Source organism: Solanum verrucosum, unplaced genomic scaffold, assembly GCF_900185275.1.
Source record: "Solanum verrucosum unplaced genomic scaffold, falcon-dt-bn FXZP01000103.1, whole genome shotgun sequence".
NCBI classification, from domain to species: Eukaryota; Viridiplantae; Streptophyta; class Magnoliopsida; order Solanales; family Solanaceae; genus Solanum; species Solanum verrucosum.
The window spans coordinates 4221032-4242235 of NW_026020048.1; the positions used below are offsets into that span (position 1 = coordinate 4221032).

General features: G+C 33.2%; 5 protein-coding genes across 5 annotated transcripts; all 5 read left to right on the forward strand.

The window, feature by feature from the left end:
- The first annotated feature begins 2307 nt into the window (after positions 1-2307).
- LOC125822672 (acyltransferase Pun1-like) lies at positions 2308-3768 on the forward strand. Its single transcript, XM_049502103.1, has 2 exons — positions 2308-3077; positions 3169-3768. Exons 1-2 carry the CDS (start codon positions 2343-2345, stop codon positions 3766-3768), a joined length of 1335 nt encoding a protein of 444 aa, XP_049358060.1. The 5' UTR covers positions 2308-2342.
- Positions 3769-6693: 2925 nt separating this feature from the next.
- Positions 6694-8166, forward strand: LOC125822673 (acyltransferase Pun1-like). Its single transcript, XM_049502104.1, is given in 3 exon segments — positions 6694-7410; positions 7413-7462; positions 7567-8166. Coding segments are annotated over 3 exon segments (1332 nt in total). The 5' UTR covers positions 6694-6728.
- Positions 8167-9988: 1822 nt separating this feature from the next.
- On the forward strand, positions 9989-11468 carry LOC125822671 (acyltransferase Pun1-like). The gene is made up of 2 exons (XM_049502102.1): positions 9989-10765; positions 10869-11468. The coding sequence occupies exons 1-2, from the start codon at positions 10025-10027 to the stop codon at positions 11466-11468; spliced, it is 1341 nt and encodes a 446-aa protein (XP_049358059.1). The 5' UTR covers positions 9989-10024.
- A 1885-nt stretch (positions 11469-13353) lies between these two features.
- LOC125821886 (acyltransferase Pun1-like) lies at positions 13354-14646 on the forward strand. The gene has a single exon (XM_049501252.1). It carries the CDS (start codon positions 13354-13356, stop codon positions 14644-14646), a length of 1293 nt encoding a protein of 430 aa, XP_049357209.1.
- A 2970-nt stretch (positions 14647-17616) lies between these two features.
- On the forward strand, positions 17617-19620 carry LOC125822303 (H/ACA ribonucleoprotein complex subunit 4). The gene has a single exon (XM_049501693.1). The coding sequence runs from the start codon at positions 17660-17662 to the stop codon at positions 19418-19420; it is 1761 nt and encodes a 586-aa protein (XP_049357650.1). The 5' UTR covers positions 17617-17659; the 3' UTR covers positions 19421-19620.
- Positions 19621-21204: the final 1584 nt, after the last annotated feature.

The following is a 21204-nucleotide window of genomic DNA, read 5'->3' on the forward strand; positions in this document are numbered from 1 at the left end:
AAGAACGATTGAGATCGAGCTAGGCAAGTGAGAATCGAACGAAAATTGACTCCTCTTGCCCCCTTTCGGATATATTTTGTTTCTCCTATATCTATTTTGCTATGTGATTATCTTTGCCTTAGTAAGTTTTCTCCAAAAAACTTCTCCCAGAACTCCTCTCTCTTGATACTGAAACAGTAAAGTATTATATAGAAAGGAGCTAAGGTTCGACTTTGAGGGGGGAAGGGATAGAAATTCCAAATTCAAAAATTGAATTCCTTCACCAATTCGGACGAACACCTTTTCCTTGAGGTTTTGATTCATTCCGAAAGGGGAAAGCAGGACAGAACGCGTGCCTGCTGCGATGTTAATGGGGATAGGGACGTTGGAGAAGAAACAAAAATTTACAGCGTACGTCTCTCTGTTGTTGCTGCTGCTTGCTGGACTCGGGTTGCTTTCTGTGTTGGATTGCGAATTGGGTTTGTTCTCGCCGGATCGCTGGAGAAAGAAGAAGAAACGCGGTGGGTACTGTTTGCTGTCTCTGCATATTGTTGAAATGGGTTTCTTAGTTAATGAAGGAATTGGGTTGGGCCGGGTTAAGTAAGAGGAGGAATGGGTCAGTTTAGGAGTAATAAGAGTGTGGGTTGGAGCTTGGGTTGGGCTGGGAATTTGGGTTTAAAATATGGGCCGGAAGGTTTGTTGGAGATGCCGCATAAAATCCCAAAATTTGGTCATTTAAAAATTGGTATAGAGTAAAAAATTCAATCGGTTAGATTTCGGAATTTAAGAAATAGCCAAATTGAGTTGATTTGATGGATTCAGCTAAAACCGAAATAAGGTGAACTAAAAAAAAATTAATTGGCGAGCTTCTTAATCTTAACGGAATAAAATAATTAACTTAGTAAAAATAATTAATTCAACAACATAGCTATAATTCAAACTGAATTAGATTAATAAAGTGTTTAATGTTAAAATAATAATAATAATAATAATGAAATCTTTTTTTCAAGATAGTTTTCAAGTATTTATAAAATATATTAGTTATATACATAACATATAAAACATATTTATTATTTAAAATATTATAAAAGTGAATAAAATTCTTAAAATATCTTGAAACATATTTTGAATTTTTACAAAATTAGTTATTTCAAATCGTTTGGAATTAAGGAAGCTCGCCAATTAATTTTTATCGTGGAGGGTCAAAATTAGGTGTCAACAGTAAGCCAAAAAATGTGAATATGTGTGGAAAAGTGTGAGTGGAGTCACGTGTGTATGGTATGAGGTCACATGAGAATTGTTACCAGAAACGATATGAAGGAATCTTTTCATTTTTATTTTATTTTCTTTTTAAACAGAGTAAACAAAAAAAAATTGAGTGAAATTGAAGTGGTAAGACAAAAAACGTGAGTATGTGTGGAGAATTGTGAGTGGAGCCACGTGTGTATGGTATGATGTCACATGAGAATTGTTACCAGAAATGATATGAAGGAATCTTTTCATTTTTATTTTATTTCTTTTTAAACAGAGTAAACAAAAAAATAATTAAATGGAATTGAAGTGGTAAGCCAAAAAACGTGAGTATGTGTGAAAAGTGTGAGTGGAGTCACGTGTGTATGGTATGAGGTCACATGAGAATTGTTACCAGAAATGATATGAAGGAATCTTTTCATTTTTATTTTATTTTCTTTTTAAACAGAGTAAACAAAAAAAACTGAATGAAATTAAAGTGGTAAGCCAAAAAACGTGAGTATGAGTGGAAAAGTGTGGGTGGAGTCACGTGTGTACGGTATGAGGTCACATGAGAATTGTTACCAGAAATAATATGAAGGAATCTTTTCATTTTTATTTCATTTTCTTTTTAAACAGAGTAAACAAAATTTTTTTGAATGGAATTGAAGTGGTAAGCCAAAAAACGTGAGTATGTGTGGAAACGTGTGAGTGGAGTCACGTGTATATGATATGAGGTCACATGAGATTTGTTACCAGAAATGATATGAAGGTATCTTTTCATTTTTATTTTATTTTCTTTTTAAACAGAGTAAACAAAATTTTTTGAATGAAATTGAAGTGGTAAGCCAAAAAACGTGAGTATGTGTGAAAAAGTGTGAGTAGAGTCACGTGTGTATGGTATGAGGTCACATGAGAATTGTTACCAGAAATAATATGAAGGAATTTTTTTTTTTTATTTTATTTCTTTTTAAACAGAGTAAACAAAAAAATTAGAACAGGTTAAAAATTACATGTCTATATATATATATATATATATATATGAGAAATGGGGAAGCAAATCAACAAGCTTAATTACCATTGCATAGAGATAATTACCTAAGGATTAAGTAGTGTTATCTGTTAAATTAATCATGGCTTTTGCATTATTATCATCACCATCACTTGTTTCAGTTTGTGATAAAACCTTTATTAAACCTTCTTCTCTCACCCCACCTACTCTTAGATACCACAAACTGTCTTACATTGATCAATTCTATAGTAATATGTATATTCCTTTGGCATTTTTTTACCCTAAAGTACAACAAAGAGAGGAGTCAAATAATTCTCATGAACTTTCTCATATAGCTCACTTGCTACAAACATCTCTATCACAAACTTTAGTCTCTTATTATCCTTACGCTGGAAAATTGAGAGACAATGCTATTGTTGATTGTAACGATATGGGAGCTGAGTTTTCGAGTGTTCGAATAAACTGTCACATGTCTGAAATACTTGATCATCCTGATGCATCTCAAGCAAAGAGTATAGTTTTTCCCAAGGACTTGCCTTGGGCGAATAACTATGAAGGTGGTAATTTACTTGTGGCACAAGTAAGTAAGTTTGATTGTGGGGGAATAGCTATCAGTGTGTGCTTATCGCACAAGATTGGTGATGGAACCTCTGTGCTTAATTTCGTTAATGATTGGTCTCGTATGACTCATAGTCGTATGACAACAACTTTGGCTCCTAAATTTGTAGGAGATTCTGTTTTCTCGTCAAATGATTATAGTCCTATTATTGCGCCACAAATGTTGTCTAATGTCAGTGAATGTGTACAAAAAAGAATTATTTTTCCTACAACCAAGTTAGACGCACTTCGAGCTAAGGTAATCATATCACAAGTCCATTATTATTATTTGCTTTTATGGTTTTTTCTTCATGTTTCCTCTATTTCAATTTATACGACATAATTTGAAGGTAGCAGCAGAATCGGGAGTAGAAAATCCAACAAGGGCTGAAGTTGTGAGCGCGCTACTTTTCAAATGTGCAATTAAGGCAGCATCAAGTACAACTACTTCAATGCTTGCGCGTCGTCCATCAAAGTTTGTTCACCTTTTAAACGTACGTAGTATGATCAAATCTCGTCTACCTCAAAGTGCCATTGGGAATCTCTTGTCCAGTTTCTCCACAACAATAACTAACGAACAAGACATTGAGTTACCAACGTTGGTTCGAAATTTAAGGAAGGGAGTTGAGGTGGCGTACACGAAAGATCAAGTGGAAGAAAATGAATTGATCTTAGAAGTAGTAGAATCCATGAGAAAAGGGAAAAAACCATTTGATGATGAATATGAGAATGTGTATTCTTGTAGTAATCTTTGTAGATTTCCATTATATAAAGTGGATTTTGGATGGGGAAAACCTGAAAGAGTTAGTTTACCAAATGGTCCTTTCAAGAATTTATTCTTCTTGAAAGATTACAAGATTGGTCGAGGCGTGGAAGCGCGGGTAATGTTGGAGAAACAACATATGTCTGAATTTGAACGCGATGAGGATCTTCTTGAGCTTATTTCCTAATTGGTTCCAAGTCTTTTGGAGTATCCTCATGGATTTCATTTATGTTGTGATGGCTTTGTTTCCGTTCATCTAATTAATATTTACTAGTTCATCTTGGGGTGGTTCAATGAAATTAGTGGCTTTATGTAAATGTTTATATTGAATAATATTAGTATTTTATGTGTTACATGTGCATCTCATGTGTCAATCAGTAACCATCTTGCCATTACACTGGATGTTTTTTTTGTAACAAGAATGAAGAATTCAACAATTTATTTATGTACTAATAACTTTATTTTTAATGATAATCTTAGAGATTGTATCAAACAATTGTGAATTAGTGGAGTGTTTACATGTATGAACTCTTTTAAAATCAAGGAGAATTACGTACACAAACGTCCTGAGGTATCTACTTTTATACCTTGTAACTCTTAATGCATGCGATTTTGACTTTTTATATTATATATTTTCTCATAAATATAAAAATTTCATAAGTAGTAAAACTATTAAAATTGTCTCAATTTCTTATACAATCTTACCAAATAAGCAAAAGTTTATAGAATCCCATAATACTTTTATCACAACGATATTCTTAAAAATACAATATTTATTGATCAAGCTTTAATTCAATAAAACAAATAAAATTAAACATATATAAGTTGTGGTATACTAGTCTTTAATATAGTTTTCTCACGTAGTACGGACAATCTTCTCACGTTAAACTTGCATTTATCGTTCATACGACTCAGAAGACGAACCAACATTGTTACTTTGAGTCATTTGTTGGACAATTTGGTGGGTAAATAAATTTGATAAAAAATAACGAATTTGATGAATATAAATGGTAAACTAGAAATTGATTTGAAGTACTATTAAATTACTCCATCCGTTTAAAAAAATGACCTCCTTTCCTTTTTAGTTTGGTTAAAAAAGAATGACCTCTTTCTTTTTTGGTAACATTTTAATTTCAGTTTTTCACGTGCCATGTTTAAGGCCCTAGGATTAAAGGGCAACTTTGTACATTTGGCATAACTTTAATTTAGGACCACAAGATTCAAAAAACTTCTTTATTTTCTTAAACTCCGTGTCAAGTCAAACTAGGTCATTCTTTTTTAAACGTAGGGAGTATATGTTAGTGAGAATAATCATTATATGAGATGTAAGTGGTTTAAAAAGTAATTATATGAATTATAAATTGGGAAAATTGTATATAATAGCAAACTATTAATTCAAATTAAATGCTATAAATATATTTTGATTTAATTGTACCCTATAGCAAACTATTTCTATTTTCGCCACTCTCCCTGGTGGAATCTCGCTCGCCACTCTCGTTTGGTGGCAGTCTCGCTCGCCTCTCTTGCTTTTATACAAACACAAATGTATAAAATGTGTTTGTGTTTGTATAAAGCGAGTGAAAATTGTATATATACATATATTTCGTTCCCCTCTCTCCCCTCTCCCAGATCTCGCTCGCCACTCTCCCAAATCTCGCTCGCCACCATCGCCTCTCTCACTTATACAAACAGAAACGAAATGTATAAATTGCGCTTCTGTTTGTATAAAGCGAGAGAAAATTGTATATACACATGCAATTACATATATCTTCGTCCTATACACTTATAATTATACAATACAAATATTTCCCCGCCCAGTTTTCTTTTGCCTTTCTCTCTTTCTCGTTTTATACATACACAGATTATACAATTGATCTTTTGTAGACAACGGCTTTCTTTTGTATATGTATAGCGAATTATACAACTGCCTTCTTTGTATATATATAGCGAATTATACAACTGGTTTTTTTGTATATGTATAGCGAATTATACATATATATGTTTGCTATGGAGCGCAATTATTCAAACTTTGTTATAGCATACAAATATGAATTTTGTGCTTGCTATATGTGAAAGTTGCTCTTATAAATTTTATTTACATATGAAATAAATGGTTAGTAGATATAAATATGGGGTTGTTTTTACAAAATATAAAATTGTGGGTCAATTTTTGTATTTGAAAAATCTCAAATCATGATTTTTGAAGAATTTGATATTAAATAAGTGTAAAATCACATGTCCAAACGCTAATTTCATCTCATGATTTCATATCGTGAAATCAAATCGCATGTCCAAATGCCTACTAAGTTATCCTTATTTATTATAGTAGATGGTTTTTAAAAAAAATTGAGCAATATATTTTTTAAACAAAATGTTTTTTTTAAATTAGGCTATAGTTGAAAATTGTTGACTACTTCAATTTTGAATTCTTAAAAAGTGATACTAATTATTTTAGGATATTTTCGTTAAAGCTAAAACCACTGTTAATATAAAATGGAAAATATTCCATAGGTTCACTTTTATTTATTCACTATTTCATCAGTAGATTTTTATTTACTCATCACTTCTAACATATTAAGATTCCGTGTTTTAGCTTTAGCATTAATTATTTATTCCCCATATCAGTAACATATGTTTGATTATTTGTGTCCGCCTGCTCTGTTGTTGCCTATCTGTGTCTGGTGTGTATTCCTTCCCATGAATTTTTACTTCTCATCCTATAATCCATCCCCCTCCTCTTCATCATGCTCCTCTGCGTATATATGTGTGACTCGATACAGCAACATCAATATTGGAGATAAAACGTAAAGAGTGCTTACCATATGAACAATTCTCGTGTCTATATGTGTGAGTATGGAATTGAACTGGCAAGCCAAAAAACGTGAGTATGTGTGAGGGGAGTCATGTGTGTATGGTATGAGGTCACATGAGAATTGTTACCAAAAATGATATGAAGTGAAGGAATCTTTTCGTTTTTATTTTATTTTCTTTTTTAACAAAGTAAACAAAAAAAACTAGAGGGGATAAAAAATGACGTGTCTATATATATATATATATGAGAAATGGGGAAGCAAATCAACAAGCTTAATTACCATTGCATAGAGATAATTATCTAAGGATTAAGTAGTGTTATCTGTTAAATTAATCATGGCTTTTGCATTATTATCATCACCATCACTTGTCTCAGTTTGTGACAAAACCTTAATTAAACCTTCTTCTCTCACCCCACCTACTCTTAGATACCACAAACTGTCTTACATTGATCAATTCCATAGTAATATGTATATTCCTTTGGCATTTTTTTACCCTAAAGTACAACAAAGAGAGGAGTCAAATAATTCTCGTGAACTTTCCCATATAGCTCACTTGCTACAAACATCTCTATCAAAAACCTTAGTCTCTTATTATCCTTACGCTGGAAAATTGAGAGACAATGCTATTGTTGATTGTAACGATATGGGAGCTGAGTTTTTGAGTGTTCGAATAAACTGTCACATATCTGAAATACTTGATCATCCTGATGCATCTCATGCAGAGAGTATAGTTTTTCCCAAGGACTTGCCTTGGGCGAATAACTATGAAGGTGGTAATTTACTTGTGGTGCAAGTAAGTAAGTTTGATTGTGGGGGAATAGCTATCAGTGTGTGCTTATCGCACAAGATTGGTGATGGAACCTCTGTGCTTAATTTCGTTAATGATTGGTCTCGTATGACTCATAGTCGTATGACAACAACTTTGGCTCCTAAATTTGTAGGAGATTCTGTTTTCTCGTCAAATAATTATAGTCCTATTATTGCGCCACAAATGTTGTCTAATGTCAGTGAATGTGTAAAAAAAGAATTATTTTTCCTACAACAAAGTTAGACGCACTTCGATCTAAGGTAATCATACCACAAGTCCATTATTATTATTATCTGCTTTTATGGTTTTTTCTTCTCTGTTTTAATTTATACGACATAATTTGAGATGATATTTATGAGTAAAGGTAGCAGCAGAATCGGGAGTAGAAAATCCAACAAGGGCTGAAGTTGTGAGCGCGCTACTTTTCAAATGTGCAATTAAGGCAGCATCAAGTACAACTACTTCAATGCTTACACATCTCCCATCAAAGTTTGTTCACTTTTTAAACGTACGTAGTATGATCAAATCTCGTCTACCTCAAAGTGCCATTGGGAATCTCTTGTCCATTTTCTCCACAACAGCAACTAACGAACAAGACATTGAGTTGCCAAGGTTGGTTCGTAATTTAAGGAAGGGAGTTGAGGTGGCGTACAAGAAAGATCAAGTGGAAGAAAATGAATTGATCTTAGAAGTAGTAGAATCCATGAGAAAAGGGAAAAAACCATTTGATGATGAATATGAGAATGTGTATTCTTGTAGTAATGTTTGTAGATATCCATTCTATAATGTGGATTTTGGATGGGGAAAACCTGAAAGAGTTGGTTTACCAAATGGTCCTTTCAAGAATTTATTCTTCTTGAAAGATTACAAGATTGGTCGAGGGGTGGATGCGCGGGTAATGTTGCAGAAGCAACATATGTCTGAATTTGAACGCGATGAGGAGCTTCTTGAGCTTATTTCCTAATTGGTTCCAAGTTTTTATGAGTATCGTTATGGATTTCATATATGTTGTGATGGCTTTGTTTCGATTCATCTAGCTAATTAATATTTTCTAGTTCATCTTTGGGTGGTTCAATGAAATTGGTGGCTTTATGAATTATGTAAATGTCTATATTGAATAATATTAGTATTCTATGTGTTACAACTTACATGTGCATCTCGTGTGTCATTTAGTAACCATCTTTGCCGTTATACTAGATGTTTTTGTTGTAACAAGAATGAAGAATATAATTCAACAATTTATTTATGTACAAATAACATTATTTTTAGTATTAATCTTAGAGATTGTATCAAACAATTGTGAATTAGCAGAGTGTTTATATGTATGGACTCTTTTAAAATCAAGGAGAATTACGTACACAAACGTCCTGAGGTTTCTGCTTGTATGTATATCTACCGCCTACGTACTTTTATACCTTGTACTTCTGAAATGCATGCAGAGAGTAGTTTTTTCTAAGGACTTGCCTTGGGCAAATAACTATGACGATGGTAATTTACTTGTGGCACAAGTAAGTAAGTTTGATTGTGGGGAATAGCGGTCAGTATATGCTTATCGCAAAAGATTGGTGATGGTTTTGTTTGGATATGCGATTTTGACTTTTTATGTTGTATGTTTTCTCATAACATAAAAATTTCATAAGTAGTAAAACTATTAAAATTATCTCAATTCTTTATACAATCTTATCAAATAAGCAAAAGTTTATAAATGGTTTATAAGTAATGATATGAATTATAAATTTTATTTACATAAAAGATAAATGGTTAATAGATAAAAAAATGTGGGGTTGTTTTTACAAAATATAAATTTGTGGGTCAATTTTTGTATTTGAAAAATCCCAAATCATGATTTTTTAAGAATTTGATATTAAATCAGTGTAAAATCACATGTCCAAACACTGCTTCCATCTCATGATTTTATATCGGGATATCAAATCGTATGTCCAAATGCCTACTAAGTTATCCTTATTTATTATAGTAGATGTTTTTTTTTTAAAATTGAGCAATATATTTTTTAAACAAAATGTTCTTTTTAAAATTAGGCTATAGTTTAAAACTATTGACTACTTCAATTTTGAATTCTTAAGAAGTGATACTAATTATTTTAGGATATTTTTGTTAAAGCTAAAACCACTGTTAAAACAAAATGGAAAATATTTGTGAGGTTCACTTTTACTTATTCACTATTTCTCAACAGATTTTTATTAACCGTCACTTTTAACATATTGAGATTCCTTGTTTTACCTTTAGCATTGATTATTTATCCCCAAATCAGTTTGCAAGATGTAAACTAAACATATGTTTGTTTATTTGTGTCCGCCTGCTCTGTTTTTGCCTATTTCTGTGTCTAGTGAGTATTCCTCCCCATGATTTTTTACCTCTCATCCTATAATCCATCCCCCTCCTCTTCATCGTGCTCTGTGCGTATTTATGTGTGACTCGGTACCGCAACAATATTGGAGATCATAAAACGTTAAGAGTACTTACCATACGAACAATCCTCGTGTCTATATGTGTGGTTATAGAATTGAAGTGGTAAGCCAAAAAACGTGAGTATGTGTGGAAAAGTGTGAATGGAGTCATGTGTGTATGGTATGAGGTCACATGAGAGTTGTTTCCAAAAATGATATGAAGTGAAGGAATCTTTTCATTTTTATTTTATTTTCTCTTTAAACAGAGTAAACAAAAAAAACTATAGCAAGTCAAAAATTACGTGTCTATATATATATATATATATGAGAAATGGGGAAGCAAATCAACAATCTTAATTACCAGCATAGAGCTAATTACCTAAGGATTAAGTAGTGTTATCTGTTAAATTAATCATGGCTTTTGCATTATTATCATCACCATCACTTGTTTCAGTTTGTGACAAAACCTTTATTAAACCTTCTTCTCTCACCCCACCTACTCTTAGATACCACAAACTCTCTTACATTGATCAATTCCAAAGTAATATGTATATTCCTTTGGCACTTTTTTACCCTAAAGTACAACAAAGAGAGGAGTCAACTAATTATTCTCATAATGAACTATCCCATATAGCACACTTGCTACAAACATCTCTATCAAAAACTCTAGTCTCTTACTATCCTTACGCTGGAAAATTGAGAGACAATGCTATTGTTGATTGTAACGATATGGGAGCTGAGTTTTTGAGTGTTCGAATAAAATGTCATATGTCTGAAATACTTGATCATCCTGATGCATCTCATGCAGAGAGTACAGTTTTTCCCAAGGACTTGCCTTGGGCGAATAACTATGAAGGTGGTAATTTACTCGTGGCACAAGTAAGTAAGTTTGATTGTGGGGGAATAGCTATCAGTGTATGCTTATCGCACAAGATTGGTGATGGTTGCTCTGTACTCAATTTCCTTAATGATTGGTCTCGTATCTCTCGTGGTCGTATGACAACAACTTTGGCTCCTAAATTTGTAGGAGATTCTATTTTCTCGTCAAATAATTATAGTCCAATTATTGCGCCACAATTGTTGTCTAATGTCAGTGAATGTGTACAAAAAAGATTTATTTTTCCTACAACCAAGTTAGATGCACTTCGAGCTAAGGTAATCATATATACCACAAGTCCATTATTATTTGTTTTTATGGTCTTTTTCTTAAGATATTTAATAATTCAATCTATTTCAATTTATATGACATAATTTGAAGGTAGCAGCAGAATCGGGAGTAGAAAATCCAACAAGGGCTGAAGTTGTGAGCGCGCTACTTTTCAAATGTGCAATTAAGGCAGCATCAAGTACAACTACTTCAATGCTTATGCATCGTCCATCAAAGCTTGTTCACTTTTTAAACGTACGTAGTTTGCTCAAATCTCGTCTACCTCAAAGTGCCATTGGAAATATTTTGTCCATTTTCTCCACAATAGCAACTAACGAACAAGACATTGAGTTGCCAAGGTTGGTTCGTAATTTAAGGGATGGAGTTGAGGTGGCGTACAAGAAAGATCAAGTGGAAGAAAATGAATTGATCTTAGAAGTAGTAGAATCCATGAGAAAAGGGAAAAAACCATTTGATGATGAATATGAGAATGTGTATGCTTGTAGTAATCTTTGTAAATATCCAGACTATAATGTGGATTTTGGATGGGGAAAACCTGAAAGAGTTGGTTTACCAAATGGTCCTTTCAAGAATGTATTCTTCTTGAAAGATTACAAAATTGGTGGGGGTGTGGATGCACGGGTAATGTTGCAGAAACAACATATGTCTGAATTTGAACGCGATGACGAACTTCTTCAACTTATTTCCTAACTAGTTTTCAAGGCTTTGGGAGTAATAACGGCTCGATTCTGCTTCATGGATTTCATTTTAGTTGTGATGATTTTAAAAGTTAATTGAGTTTGTTTCCCTTCCTCTAATTAATATTTACTAGTCCTATGGGTCGGTTCAATGATATTATTGGCTTTATGTAAATGTCTATATTGAATAATACTTGTGTGTTGCATGCGTCACACGTGCATTTAATTTGTGTCTACTAGTAAAAAAAAATCAATATATATTGTCAAACAAGCATGTGTGAGGTAGTGATGACTGGCATAAAAACTATAGTTTATAGTAAATATTTTAAAATTAATAAAAACATAAAATTTATAGAGAAAAATCAATTCATAAACAAAATTCTTAAACTAATTGCGCAAGAAAATATAGTTTATACGTGAAATTAAATAAGCATGTCCACTTCTAAATCTACAACACAATATGAAATTAAAGAAGGAAGATTTCTCCACAATCAAGAGAAATGTTTTCTTCAAGATTTATGATATATTGTTAAATACTTCTTGGAGATTAAGTACATGACAAGAAATTTCATGTCTACATCCTTTGTCCAAGAAAGAGGTGATTAATTTAATTGTGGAATCGAAGTCGACAACTTAAAGACGAGAACAAAAATATGGAATTATCTCCAAAACGCATTATTTTTCGTTTTTCTTAAGGACCTTTTTAGTTATTTTATTTGTCACTTAAAATGTATTGGACATCAAGTAAAAAAATAAAAATAAAAATGAATAGCAACACATAATTAAAACTGTATTATAAATGTATTATACGTGTTTAAGTGGGAAAAAATGTTATTGATAGTAGTAAATGTTTTCTTGATATAACATATTTATGTTTTGAAGCCCGGCTAATCTGAATTTGAATTGAAAAAGTTTTACTTTTAAGTTTAATGGTGAAAATTTTGGTTTTTAATACTACATTTGTTTCATTTGATGTGTCTTATACTAAATTTTGGTTTTTAATACTACCTTTTGGTTATGAATAAAATCTGACATTAGAATCTTATTCTTATCCTTTCAAATTATTATTTTTTTAAATTAGGGGAGGACTAAAAGAGAGTAGTTATAATCAATGAACCAATTTGATTAGCTCAGTAGTTACATAATCTTAGCTTGTAACAAATTCCACAAAATTCAGTGTAAAAATTCAATAAATTAATGGAGCTTATCTTGAAACATCCAATTAGGCATTAGATCCTTCGGAGCCACAGAGAAATAGTCATTCTTTCAGCCTATGAAACTCCGTTCTCTTCACAAGAATTACAAAAGATCAAAATGAATACTAAATCAACTCTTAGCTTAATTATTATTTTATCGAGGGTTGCGATAGGATAGTTAGGATCCCTCTGCCTTTAATTAGATGTTTTGAGTTTGAAATCCAATAATATAGAACCTCTTGGTAAGGTAGCATTTTAATCTCCTCAGTTGGCTTATCCGATGTAAATCTAAATTAATCGAGCCAATTTCTGATTCCAGATATTTAAAGTGCAAAGAAAAAGAAAAGTTGTTCTTACCACCAAGGTGTATGATAGGATGGTTTGGATTCTTCCACCTTCAATTAGACGTTTCGAATTTGAAACTAATAATATAAAACTTGTTCGTAATGTAGCATTTATCCTCTATAGTAGATGCAAATCTGAATTAATCGAGTATGTGGATTTATGATAAACTTAGTTGTCCTTGTTGGAGCAAGATTCTTTAATTGTCTTTTATGAATAATAAAAACAAAGTGCACGAGCAAGGATTGAGTGTATGCAAGTATGATACTATAATAGTTTCTTCTTGTGTGCGTATATATACACATGTTATATTGAAGTTGGCAATACATCAAAGACCTTGTTCATATTAAGAAAATAATCATGGCTATAGCTCCATCACAACTTGTTTCACCAGTAACTGAAAAAATCATTGTCAAACCATCTTTACCCACCCCTTCTCCACTTAAATACCATAAGCTTTCGTTTATCGATCAATCGTTGAGTCACTTGTACATTCCTCTAGTATTTTTCTACTCTAAGCAACAACAAGAGTTTGATCAAGTAGCTAACAAACTACAAAATTCATTAGCAACAACTTTATCAGCTTACTATCCCTATGCTGGAAGAATGAGAGATAGTGCCACGATCGAATGCAATGACAGGGGAATCGAGTTTTTAAATGTTCGAATAAATTGTCCCATGTCCGAAATGCTGAACAACCCTCATGACTATGCAGAAGGGAACATATTTATGAAAGATTTACCTTGGAAAAATTCGTTCGATGGAAGCCTACTCGTGGCTCAATTAAGCCATTTCGATTGTGGAGGAATAGCAATCAGTACGTGTCTGTCACATAAAGTTGGTGATGGTGGCTCTGTTGCAAGTTTTATCTATGATTGGGCTAAAATAACTCGAAATCCAAATCAAATCGCTCGTCCCCAATTTATTGGTGACACATTTTTTCCAACCCCAAATGGACCTTTAATTGCACCATTGATTGATTCCAAATTGGAGAAATGTGTACACAAAAAGTTCCATTTCTCTGCCTCCAAATTACAGGGCCTTAGAGCAAAAATAGCAGCTGAAGCGGGGATCAAAAATCCAACACGAGCAGAAGTTGCGAGTGCACTTCTGTTCATATCAGCTACAAAGGCTGCATCGAAAATCAATAACACTTCATTCAGGCCATCTAAATTGATTAATTATGTCGATATACGCCCAATGACAACACCCCCTTTATCGCGAAATATTATAGGAAATCTCCTCACTGTGACTTCCACAACAGCAAGTCACGATGAGGAGATGAAGTTGCCAAGATTGGTTCGCGAATTTAGGAAGGAATTCGAACAACTATACAAGAAAGACCCTGTTCAGCACAATTCATTGGTGTTGAAATTACTTGAAATAATGGAATCACCATACGCGATTGACGAATTTGACACTTATTATTGCAGCAACATGTGCAAGTTTTCGGGTTATAGCATAGATTTTGGATGGGGGAAACCTGAAAGAGTGTGTGCACCAATGGGTCCATTCAAGAATTTCTTCATATTGAGTGCTGATCAAAGTATGGATGGTGTTGAAGCTATGGTGACTTTGGAAGAACAACATATGTTGGCATTTGAATGTGATGAAGAGCTCTTGGAATTTGCTTCTCCAATTTCAAGTTTCTAAAAGGAGTTTTTGAAAAGGTTCATCAACAATCTGCTTCCCCGAACTCTGCGCATAGCGGGAGCTTTAGTGTGGATGCAACCACTTGTAATTCTCCATTTACTCTTTTCGTCTTTCTTTGGTTGGTTTTTCTTTTCTTTGTTTTTCCAATTCCTCTAATCATTGCAATAAAAGGAGTATTCAAATATTATGTGTGTAATGCATTGTTTTCACCAACCAGAAAGCCACTAGCTGTCAATCCAATAACAAATAAATATACTACGTAGTACATAAGTGTAATTTTTACACTCTCTAATTATCTATACGCCACTTATTTTGAAATGGAGGGACTAGGTAATCATAATTCACATTTGACCTACATATTTATATTTCCGTCATTGCTCACAACATTATTCCTCAATCATCATTGAAAAATTCGCTAGCGTCTATGTTAAGACTTAAGATAATGATACTCCGCAATCATCAAATTCTGAGTCTGCCTCAAGATATTCTTGTAAGCTTTAGTTTAAAGGGAATATAATAAAGGAAAAACTACTTAATTACACAAACATTCCTACCATAGTTACTAATTTTTCCTAGAGTTTGAAATAATTATACATATTGTCCACGAACTGATAATATCATATTAAATTTCAAGTCAGATACACTTAGATACATGTATTTTTGCCACAAAATACACTTTGTAATTCAAATACATAGGGAGAGAGGCGAGTGAGAGAGGGAAAGAGACGAGCGAGAGAGTTGTGTATCCTAGATACATGCATATCACACTAGATACCTAGGTAGAGAGGCGAGAGAGAGAGAGGGGAAGAGAGGCGTGTGAGAGAGGAGGTAGGAGGGAGGAGAGATATGGGAAAATAGGCGATTAAAAGTGTCAGATACATGCAAATTCATTTGGATATCGTGTATATAGAATAAATTACACCTATTTTTGACCTCAGGTATTTGAGAAAGATGTATCTGGACGCGCAAAAGATACATGTATCTGGTAACCGAATTGACATAAATGGTTATTTTGAAAAGGAAAAACTACCTAACTACACATACATCACTACCATATATACTATAATTACCTCTAGTTTAAAACAATTACATATACTACCACTTTTAATATTTATATCACATATTTTAAAAAATTTAATTAGATACACAAATCTCTTAAATATGGTATTGGATAATTATCTTAAATTTAGTCTCCTTAATTAATGGTCCACATTAACAACTCAGAATTTTTATCACATAAATCTGTTCCCCACCCCACTTCCACTTCCACTTCCACTAACCCTCATTCTTCCTCCATCTTCTCCCTTTTTCTTCCTTCATCCTCTAAATACATATTTGCCTGTTCAAATCAGCATTATACATATATGTTTGTTTTTATTATTTTATCATTCTCATGTATCTTGGTTTTGTATCTGAGTTAAAGTTCATAATGTTCTGACATTCAATTTTAAAAAGTTCTACAAATTAGGTTTTATATTTTTTGATTTTGTTGTTTCTCAAATACTTTAATGGCTGGTCATTCTCAAAATCAGATGATTATTGTTAAAGGTACTACACATTAACAATATTATACTAAATCAAGCAACTTCTATTTGTTATTTTCACTCATGAGTTTTTCATTGTAGGGACTGACTCTTCATCCGTTAACATTCAAGCCGAGAATAGATCTAAGTATAGGAACGACTCAACCAAGAGGGAGGAGTTATGCCAAGCTTTACTTAACATAATAAATACACCATTAGATATGCAACAATGTTGGATACACATCAAATGTACATGTATCTAGTTAAGAGTTGATGTATCTAAGTTTAAATTATATGTATTTGTGAGAAAAAATTCAGATGCTAAAAAAAAGGAAGAATTTTGAAATTTTTTACTTTTTTTTTGGATTAGTGATAAGATAGATACTCTAACATCGTGAGTTGTTCCTAAATTCAATTGTTTCAATTACATTTCATATTTAGATACACAATTTATGTATATGCTTACAACTTACTATGTATTCGAGATACACGTTTTTGAATATAATGTATGAAATTGATATTTGATACATCAAATTAATACTAGATACATATGAAAGATATATGAAATTAAAATTAGATCATATAAAATAGATACATAAAATTAATAATAGACACATATAGCAAATACACGAAATTAATACTAGATACTTCTATTATACATATGAATGTACTTGTACGATACTCATGTATCTAAGTGTTTAGTTTGTAGGATACATCATCTATTGATAATAGATACATCAAATTAATGAATTAATTATTTTAAGAGTAATAAAATGAAATTAATCAAATTACATGACCAAGATATACATGTTTTTGTTTTTTATTAATAATAATATTAATTAATTTATTATTTCAAACAATAATAAATGAAATTAATTAAACATAAATACACTCCTTGATTTGTCCTATATTAAGAAGTTTGATTAATTTAATTTCCAGAATTAATATATTCTAAAAATCATCAATTACTCCTCTAATTAAGGAAATCAGTTACAATCAATTAATTTAAACAAATAAAATACGTATCTTGATTTTAAAATTTGGCAGATACATGTATCTCACAGATTCAAACTCATGTATCTTAAGTATGAAATATGGTAGAAGAAGTAATATTTGAAACTATCGGGAATCTTAGTAATTATAACCTAAACTAGTGGGATTTATGTAGTTTGCCCTTTTGAAAACTCACAAAAAGAAGGAAAATTTGTTTGGGCTCTGTAAATGTTGAAATTGAACCAATTGTGTTTGCGGCCCATAATATCAGCCTTAATATGTATGTGTCCCAATCCAAATAGGCCCATTAAATTACACCATACTCACTTCACCACAAATCAGTCATACCCAAATATCCAAAAACCCTAAACCCTGCTACTATATTCTTCCTCACCACCCTATATAATATTCATTCTCATTTCTATTAAAACCCTAGGAATCCAACCCTTAAACCCTACCTGAAAAATTACCCCCCTCCCCCCTAGCCGAAAGCCGCCATGACTGACGTTGAGCTCTCTCGTTCAGAGAAGAAGAAAAAGAAATCAAAGTCTGGCAAAAATGAGGACGAAACCCAAACACTATCCACCCAAATTGATGGTGATTTTCTCATCAAACCTCAAAGCTACACCCCCACCATTGACACTTCAGAATGGCCGATTCTCTTGAAAAACTACGATCGTCTCAATGTCAGAACGGGTCACTACACTCCTCTCCCGTCTGGGTATTCTCCATTGAAGCGTCCGCTTGCTGAGTATATAAGGTATGGTATTCTTAATCTTGATAAACCTGCTAACCCATCTTCACATGAAGTTGTAGCTTGGATTAAGAGGATCCTTCGGGTCGAGAAAACGGGTCATAGTGGTACTTTGGATCCTAAAGTTACTGGGAATTTGATTGTTTGTATTGATAGAGCGACCCGTTTGGTTAAATCCCAACAGGGTGCGGGTAAAGAGTATGTGTGTGTTGCTAGGTTGCATTCTGATGTACCTGATGTTGCTAAGGTTGCTAGAGCACTTGAAGCTCTTACTGGGGCTGTTTTTCAAAGACCCCCGTTGATTTCTGCTGTGAAAAGGCAACTTAGGATTAGGACTATTTATGAAAGTAAGTTGCTTGAGTATGATGCTGATAGGCATTTGGTTGTTTTTTGGATATCGTGTGAGGCGGGTACTTATGTTAGGACATTGTGTGTTCATCTTGGGTTGCTTTTGGGTGTGGGTGGACATATGCAGGAGCTTAGGAGAGTGAGGTCTGGGATTTTGGGTGAGAAGAATAATATGGTGACAATGCATGATGTGATGGATGCACAATGGATGTATGATAACTATAGGGATGAGACTTACCTGAGGAGGGTCATTATGCCATTGGAGGTAGTTTTGACTAGTTATAAGAGGTTGGTGGTTAAGGATTCGGCAGTTAATGCTATTTGTTATGGTGCAAAGTTGATGATTCCTGGGCTTCTAAGGTTTGAGAATGATATTGAGGTTGGAGAGGAGGTTGTGTTGATGACTACTAAGGGGGAGGCCATCGCGTTGGGGATCGCAGAGATGACCACGGCTGTTATGGGCACTTGTGATCATGGTGTGGTTGCAAAGATTAAGAGAGTGGTGATGGATAGGGATACTTATCCTAGGAAATGGGGCTTAGGGCCAAGGGCTTCAATGAAGAAGAAGTTGGTTGCTGAGGGTAAGTTGGATAAACATGGTAAGCCAAATGAAAAAACTCCAGCTGAGTGGTCCAGAAATGTTGTTTTATCCACCAAAGAGGATACTCTGGTTGCTGGTCTTGCTGCTGCTACTGTGAAACCTGATCCTGATGCAGTGGCTGCTGATGGTGCAGCAGGTGAGGTTGAGAAGAAAAAGAAGAAACATAAGGAAGATGATGAGGAGGCTAACAAGAGAAAGTTGGATGATTTAGATGTATCCCCTGCACCCAGTGCTTTAAAGAAACTAAAGGTAGAGATAGTCGAGGAAGCACTGGAGAAGTCTGAACTGAAAAAAGAAAAGAAGAAGAAAAAGAAGAAAGAAGCTGATGAAGCTGGATCCCCTGATGTAGAGTCCTTGAAAAAGGAAAAGAAAAAGAAGGACAAAGAGAATAATGATGCTGCATCTTCAGATGAGGAGAAGTCTGAGAAGAAGAAAAAGAAGAAGAAGAAAGATAAAGAATCAGAGAATGGTGATGTTGGAAGTGACAACGAAGGAAGTAAAAGCAAGAAGAAGGAGAAGAAGAAAAAGAAGAATAAAGATGCACAAGAGGAGTAGAGGTGAAGGTCTTCGCCTCAAATGAGTGCTCCTATGTATGTTAAAATGCATGTCATGTAGTTGTTCAAAATTTTGCCGTTTATTCACTTGTTTTTGGGCAGGAGTTTGTTGCAGCTGAAGTTCCTGATCATAGACGTGCTTATTAGTTAATTAGTTTTATCTTTTTATTTGTTAAGACTTGAGTATTTCAATCCATAAGGGCTGTTTTCAATCTTAATTTTGAGATGTTTTCTGTTTTTGCATTTTTATTGCCCTGTAGACGTCAATAGCTGAATCACAACTAATCACCTGCGTAACTGCCTTTGTTTGAAGCTGTATGGTGTGTATAGTTCTAGGGCAGGAAGTTCGCAAGGTGGTAGAAAGATTTTGGCCACTGTTTAGCACTTTCTATCTTAGAAGGGCTGTTCAAGTGTTAAACTATTGTTCTTCATTGAATCAATATACTTTGAATTTCAAAATGTGTTTGTTTTGGTTAATACTCAATAGTTTTGAACCCAGATTTGAATAGGTGATAATAATATATGCAACAGAATTTATACATTTGATAGAAGGGAAAACATAGGCATTAACCAAATAAACTAATAACAAAACTTCCGTCTGCCAAACGATCTTCATAACAAACTACAGTTGGATATAAAATGAGCAATCGACAACATCTCCAATAACATAGAAGGGCAAAAGTTATCCATACCAAGAGATTTATAACCAACCAATGAATGCAAGACATGCATCTTCATAAACAAGATTTATCACTTAACCATGACCAAGTGATATGCGTTCTTACTTTAATTTTTGTTCAAGATCAAAATTATTGGTTAAGCCGTTGAGTACTAGTGTGTGGAGATACTCTCACAACTACAAATAAACTGTAAACCAAATTAAGATAAAGCTCTTTATGCTATGCTTAAACACAACCTCCACCACAAGATAACCTTGTTTCTGATCATACAACTGAGTTAAAGGCGTATAACCCCTAGTCGGTGTGGTGGTAGAAAACCAATCACAAATCTGAAAAAATAGAAACTATTAGACATGCAAAGTGGAATTTAATATTTTAAAAAAGAGAACTAGCTAGTGAAATTCATCTTGCAAGAAAAAATTGCTACTGATGATACAAATAAACATTTGCCTTACAAGATAGTTTTTTGCATCCAACATTAATCTGATCTTTGAGGTTTATGCTGCAATTTGCCTTCACTTTTTTATGCTGATTAAAGTCCTTAGCATTAGCAGATTTTAGGTATATTGAGATATTACATCCCTTGGAGTTCGATTCATAAAAATTCTCGTAAGAAAAAAGAAGTTTTTGGCAGTCACTATTGAAATATGTTGTCATAAAATTTTGCAAAATATTTACATGCTCATATTCTGACCTTTTACACTTTACACTTTGCTTTCTCAATCAACTATTACCTTACTAAAAGTGCTCGTGTTAAATACAAAAAAAAAATGACTTTTACAAGAAAAATGAATAGTATTTAGATTTAACTCAACTGCTAAAGCTAACTATTGAGAAGAGAATTGTCAAAGACAGACCAGGGGATGAGGACACACATGAAGATTGTTTAGGGTGCTAATTCAAGTATAGAGAGATAAATGGCTTTTAAAACATTTATACGTTTAATGGCCTTTGCGAGTTCATCACCAGTGGCATAAACGGAGGGAGGCATATGCAGCAGCAAAAAGGCAATTTACCTCACTTCTTGGAGTTTCCAATTGAATCCACAACAAAGCTAATGCCACTATGCCTTCATGAATCAACAAGTCGTTTTCAATACAAAACT